This window comes from Centruroides sculpturatus, unplaced genomic scaffold (assembly GCF_000671375.1).
Source record: "Centruroides sculpturatus isolate CEXI.00-Female unplaced genomic scaffold, Cexi_2.0 scaffold1547, whole genome shotgun sequence".
In the NCBI taxonomy this organism is placed as follows: domain Eukaryota; kingdom Metazoa; phylum Arthropoda; class Arachnida; order Scorpiones; family Buthidae; genus Centruroides; species Centruroides sculpturatus.
Window position 1 is genome coordinate 169,949 of NW_019385769.1, and position 6,539 is coordinate 176,487.

General features: G+C 32.6%; 1 protein-coding gene across 1 annotated transcript; it reads right to left on the reverse strand.

Moving 5' to 3' along the window:
* Positions 1-207: 207 nt before the first annotated feature.
* LOC111641955 lies at positions 208-4,524 on the reverse strand. The gene is made up of 3 exons (XM_023388208.1): positions 4,269-4,524; positions 379-546; positions 208-231 (listed from the first exon to the last, which is right to left on the reverse strand). The coding sequence occupies exons 1-3, from the start codon at positions 4,407-4,409 to the stop codon at positions 223-225; spliced, it is 318 nt and encodes a 105-aa protein (XP_023243976.1). The 5' UTR covers positions 4,410-4,524; the 3' UTR covers positions 208-222.
* Between the last annotated feature and the right edge of the window lie 2,015 nt (positions 4,525-6,539).

Sequence of the window (6,539 nt, forward strand, 5' to 3'; positions counted from 1 at the left end):
TGCAGCGCTGTTCTTGAAACTCCATTTTTATTACGTCGCAAAATGAAAGTAACTATCTCCGAAAAAAAACAACAGCACTTGCGGTTTAATCATGTGACATGGGCAAAATCAACCTGAACATGTAGGGTGGTTTGATAGAATCCATCTCATACGCTGTAACTTTAAATACATGCTTTTGTTGTCATACATTACTGCAGTCCCTGAACTTTTGGATCGTACCACTTATGAGTACTATTTGTTAAAATATTTTAGAGTTAGAAATGTTCTAAAAATGTAATTAATAAATAATAATAATTTAAAAATCTAAGCAAAAAAGCAAATAAAATTCCAAATAATAAGACAAATCAAATCAAAATTAATTTAATGTAAATAATTTACTTTTTCTAATATGTTGTTATCACAATGTTCTTCTAATAGATTAAGACAACTAATACAAGATATGCCACATAATCGTTTTGCAGGAGGTAATAACAGTTCTGTGTCCATATTCTCATCAGTTTTTTGTTCTCTTACACATTCCTGTTGGTTTCCTAATTCTGATAATCTCTGAAAATATTTAAAATAATTAAGAATTAAACAATTTTACAAATACAACTATACAAACAAGTTAAACTAAATAAAAACTTTCTAAAAAGCCAAAAATGATAAATTTCTACAAGATTTCATCAAAAATACCAGGACTTCATTCATAAAATGAAAAAATACATCTTTAAACATTATCAACTAAACCTCGAAGAAGCCTTTTAAAATGCAGCTGTTTTGTTATCTTTTTGAACGTTTTCAGTCATTTTCAACAACCTTCCTCAAGAACAACAAAAATTAAATTAAATCTACAAAAGTATTTAAGTATTCAATTTTTGTTTTCTGAAAGTCATTGAAAATGACCTTCTTCAGAAAACAAAAATCTCAATTCAGAACAAGGTGTGGAAAATGTCTGCCAGTGGCAAATCTAGGAAATAAGGTAGCTGAAGAACAAGAGATTTTTTTCATTCAAAAATTTTATGCCAAAACTTCCTATACTAGCACTGTCTGTCTAGCTGTTTAATAGTATTAAGATTCGCAATCACATTCAGTTTAAGTAGATACAAGTCTTCCTACTAACAGCCACTTGGCACTAACTTCTACACTTAGCCATTCGTGGCGGCACTCAATTACTAGTGTTCGCTACACTCAGATTTTCTTTTAGACCCTTTGGGGGACTATGGCCTTGCAGCCTAATAACTGCATGCCAACATCAAACATAGAGAGTACTGTAGCCTTATGTATGCCGTTCCGAGGGATCCTACCTTTCTCTACTGTCTATCTTCTCTCCCTCTTTCTTCCCCTCCCCTTTCCCTTACCCTTTTTTCTGCTGGCTAAACACTTCATGTATGGCCGATATCTTTCTTGTATGTATGTATACTAGCATGGCTGCATGCAATTTTGCATTATCATGATATAAATTATACTGCTTACCTCTTCTGGAGCATTATAAAATTTTCTTTAACCTAAACACTTTTGGATTCATCTTGCCTGTCTTTGGAGTCAAAACAAAACTTTTGATCGGTGATAAGCAACCTTTTCTAAGCTGTAAGTGCAAATGAACGTTGTAAGCTTCCAAAGTTCTGACTGATCACATGCAATTTTTCTTATGGCGTAGCAGGCTTTAAGCTTGCCAAGTACAAACATACTCCAATACATTAGGTACTAAAATAATATATTCAAATTAGTAATATATAATTTATTCTCATCATTCATTGGTCAAGTTGGTTGGAACCAGTTATACAATGAAATAAAATATAGGCATTATGAATGTACTGTACTGTACATTTCAAAAATATACAAGGCAAGTCTTTTAGGCCATGTAATTGGTTTTCATAAAGCTGAATAATAAGACAGCATTTGATCTGACCGATTTATCCCAGGCATTCCAGCATTGTAATCTTATTATGTTAGGTTTATTGGAAACTTTTCCATTTCAGTTGTGCACTTCTACTACTACAAACTTGTGCAAATTACAAATTGCAAGTACTTCTCTTTTGTCTCTCCATTTACATACAATCACACATTGCCATTCTGTTTCCAGGCATATTCACTTTTTTAAAATTTTTTAATCACTATATCCTGTGGATTACCTCTCTGATTTTTCTGTAATGTTCTACAAACATATGCTTTGCATATAGATAAATGTTTTGTCAGTTGAACAGAGCTGTAAAAGTTGTCCATGCAGAGTATATACCCTTTATCTAAATTTTCCATCAAATGTAGTACATCATCTGTTGCATGAGTCAAGTGTGGTTTAGGTTTCCCTGCTTTAACCCAATAAATTTTTATTTTTAAAACTAAGCCATTTGACTGTCATAGTTCGTAAAGTTTGATAACATATTTGTGCTTTTTATTTTTTATATATTTTTGGGAAAAGTCTCCCTTGCCACAAAACCATTCACCTATACACAAATTTCTGTTTGGAATGTAATTGTTATTCATAATATTGTTGAAATGATTCATAATGGGTCTAATTTTGTAAAGTCTATTATCTAAAAAGTGCAACATTCATAATATCAACTGGAATCTATTTTGGCTCATAATTGTCAAAATTCTGTATATGATTGTACTCCAATAATGCTCTAATGATGGTAATGAGTGTGGACCCATATGAAATAGAAGTCCTAGAAAACTTTCATTTCAAAAATATTTGTGTTCTTCCATCTTGACATTCTGTTAGATCTTTGCACTTGTCCAAGTTCTTCAATTGTCTGTGAAGTGTATAAATTTGTTTGATCGACTAACAAAGTAAGAAATAATGGCTGTACTAAATTTTCTATCATAAAATTTGTACAGTCTACTTTTTAGACAAAAATGCTTTTCAATAATAAAATTAGGTGTCTTGCAGAATTTCTCTCCAGATAACATTTTCATCTTTTCTTTTTGAATATCTCGGTTCCTGAAAAGTACTTTTGTCTTCATCTTCATTTGCACTTTCACTCAAGGATTATGATGACTCATTGGATGAAAAGAGTCAGACCAGTCAAAACTTTTATCAAATTCTGATCCACTCAAGTTAACAAGATACTGTAAATATTTGTTATTTATTTTTCTCCTACTTGTACTTGCCTTATTACAAAACAAAAAAATACTCCTTTAAAAAATAAAAAAACCAACTATACTCAAAGAAGCAAACACAAAATGCACAAGTGAACACTTTATCCATGCATCAACATATACAACACTGTAAAATGCCTTGTCATTATTATACCAACAGAGATTTTTATTGTTTACTTGATGTTTATTAGTTAAACTCCTCTGGGTAAGATTCAAGCTCCGACTGACATGATCAGGACCCCCAGAATTGTAAACCCGCTATACGAGCAAAAAAGACAAAGGAACCATACTTATACATGCGACCCCTTGTGAGATATTTGCCTCCAAAGGTCAGTTTTTAACACTTATCAGTATACTGCCAATTCATAGTGTTCTGCACATAATCGCGTGCTTCGGTCTGAACGATAGCAAGCCGGCACTTGGGTGTGGGTGAGTCCTCACGCCCCCAAAAACTATATAACATCAAGTACTCCATGATCAGTCAGGTGGGCTACTCAAAGCTGGCATAGTCACACAGGCTAAATAGTTAAATGCAATAGTCTTAGCGAAGCAGAGTGACGTAACTTGTGTATCTGGCAAAGTGTCGCTCGGTAGAGGTACAGTTCCTGTGAGTTTTTTTGCACTTACAGGTACACTCTACAATTCTGATAAAGTCCCAACCATGCCACTCAGTGCTCGAATTGAGTCCTTCTCCAAAACGTGTAAAACAAAACAGACAGTCACACTTAAAAAACCAATTTAAAACATTATTCAGACAACAAAACAGACTCTGTCATAATTACTCGAATTAAGTTGTAGTTGGGGTCGTCAATATAAAATTTATTTCAGACGCCAACTACAAGATAACTCGCGTAGCTATTTTTTCACCAAATGTTACTTATTATTTCCTACTATGCTTAAAAATAAACATGAAATTTTAACACAACAAAATAAACTTCTTCATAATCAAAATGGCGTCTATGCAGAACCCGCACGAAATAAATGTCAGTCCAAACACGTTGACTTCAACGTGTTTGGACTGACATTTATTTAAGAAACTGCTTTATAAATACTCTCTGGTTATAATATGGGGTTAGATAAACAAATTTTACTAATTTAAAATCTTTTTAACTCGTCAATACGAAATAATGCCAATTAAATCGAAATTATATTAAAATTTTCAAAAAATGTTGACATGTCTTACTCACTTTTAAGACTTGTTCAGGTGTAATAAAATTTGAATAACTTTTTTCTCCGAGTAATCTTAATATGCATCGAGAACAACAACCAACACATCTCAGATCTTCAATTATGACAGTTCTCTCTTTGCTTTCTGATCCAACAATCATTTCTTGTTATAAAAAAATATATTTTTTAATTATTCGATTATATTTAAATAGTACAGAAATATAGCATAAGTACTGTGTTTTTAGTTTAAAACATGTCATTTGTTGCATGCACGTTTCCGTGAAGATTCAGTGTTGCCAGATAGAAACGTTCTGCTGCAATCACAATTTCTCTACTAATTTTTTTCATAATACAAAAATTTTTGTTGGAAATCAATCTTTAAATAATAATTAATAATTTGAATAATATTAATTTAAATACAATATATAAATGGAATCGTGTTAGCCGCCTGCGTGCCAGTGATATTTGGCCGCCCCTATCAATGCTGATCACGAGTAAATTCAAAATCTAAGCGAATGCACGAGAGCCTACTGTTGAGAGGGTTAAAAAATCCATGAAAATATTTGATATACAGTGGTACCTCAGGATACGAAATTAATCCGTTCCGATACTGAGATCGTATCATGAAAATGTCGTAAGGTGAATCATTTTTCCCCATACGATTACATGTAAAACCAAATAATCTGTTCCAACACGAAAAACACACTCAAATTAAAGCTAAGTAATACATTACAAAAAAAAACTATAGTAAGGAAAACACTGAAAAATGCGTTTCGTAGTTGTAAATGTATAAATAATAATAGAATAATAATTGATTTTAAAAAAAATGTAGTTTTATTTGCACTTTACCTTTGAGGATAGACGACGGTGGAGGTGTAAACTGGTGGCGGAAGAGAGGGAGAAGGGAAATGATACTAAAACTTAACTTACATAACATAATGTAACAATAACTTAAAAATAACTTAGAAAAGATTAAAAAAATTAGTGTTGTTTTATATATATTTTTTTAAATTTTTATTCACTGCTTTTTGCTTTCTTTCCTTCACTTCCACCAGCACTTTCACTGGATAGAGGTCGCTTGGTAAAATATCTATCCAAAGAGGTTTGGCTTTGCCTACTTTTTAAAATGTTTCTAAAATGACTTAGGCAAATGTCATTACTCCGAGCAGCAATACGGCCATTGTAAACCTTTTCGCGGTGTTTCTTTTCAATAAAATCAGTCACTTTCTGATAATACCTCAAGATTTCCTTTATCGAGCGAGATCCTTCCACAACGAAGCAAACACGCGGACTGAGATCAACGAACAGAAGTGAATAAAAAATGGCGCTGCGAACTAATGTAACGTCGTATGGTGAGTTTTTGTTCGTATCGTGGAGCAAAAATACTGTATGTTCGAATTTCATGTCGTATCCTGAAAATTTCGTATGCTGGGTCGTATCCTGAAAATTTCGTATCCTGAGGTACCACTGTATATTTATTTTGATTTTATTCAAATTAAGCCGATAATAGAAGCCTTTGTTCAAAGTTATATTTCTGCGCCGTCATAAAATACAAGTTGCAAATTAAAATGAAATTAATTTAAAGAAATTTTTCTTATTTAGTATATAAATACAATACATACGTATGTGTATATAAAAATTTATTTAAATATGAATATTTGAATTAATAACGTTGGTGCGCATTTCTTTGTTTATTTAAAGTGGGCTGCAATTTGAAAAAATTGTACACCTATAAATTCCCACTGTCGTCGTCCGTCTATCCGTCTGTTTCCTTAACCCCTTAATCTCGAGAACTGAGTTAGATACGTGAAAATCAAGACCAAATATAAACAGCTTACGGGCGGGATGTCCAGATGAATACTTTTTGAATTATGTAACTATACATAATTCAAAAAGTTTTCCCCTGAGAAGTTAGATAATGACCGACAGGAGTCTGTTGATTACTATATTTACAGTATGAAAAATTATATTTTTTTTAGTGCACTATCGGCCGCCCGCGTGCATGCATGCACTGCATACCTACCAAAATCGGCCCTGAATGGAATATCGTGCGTTTCAACAATATGCTGAAAAATTTTTAAGACTGCTCTGTGGGTTTTTAACCACTCGGCCATCCGCTCTCTAGGTACTAAGAAGGCCTTTTATCAGCCCAATCTGGGTTTAGCCAGACTTACAATGTGGCCAAGTGATGAAGGAAGTGGTCCGATATATTCTTAATATTTATTCAAAATGTTTTATGACAGAATTATTATATTGATTTCTACAAATCATAATGTCTGCTATGTTAATTA

Bases quoted from the DNA above. Each gene is read 5' to 3' on its own strand.
- LOC111641955 (XM_023388208.1), bottom strand. From the start codon at position 4,409: ATGATTGTTGGATCAGAAAGCAAAGAGAGAACTGTCATAATTGAAGAT. The intron at 547-4,268 runs GTGAGTAAGACA...AAATATTTTCAG, and splicing joins CACCTGAACAAGTCTTAAAA to AGATTATCAGAATTAGGAAA.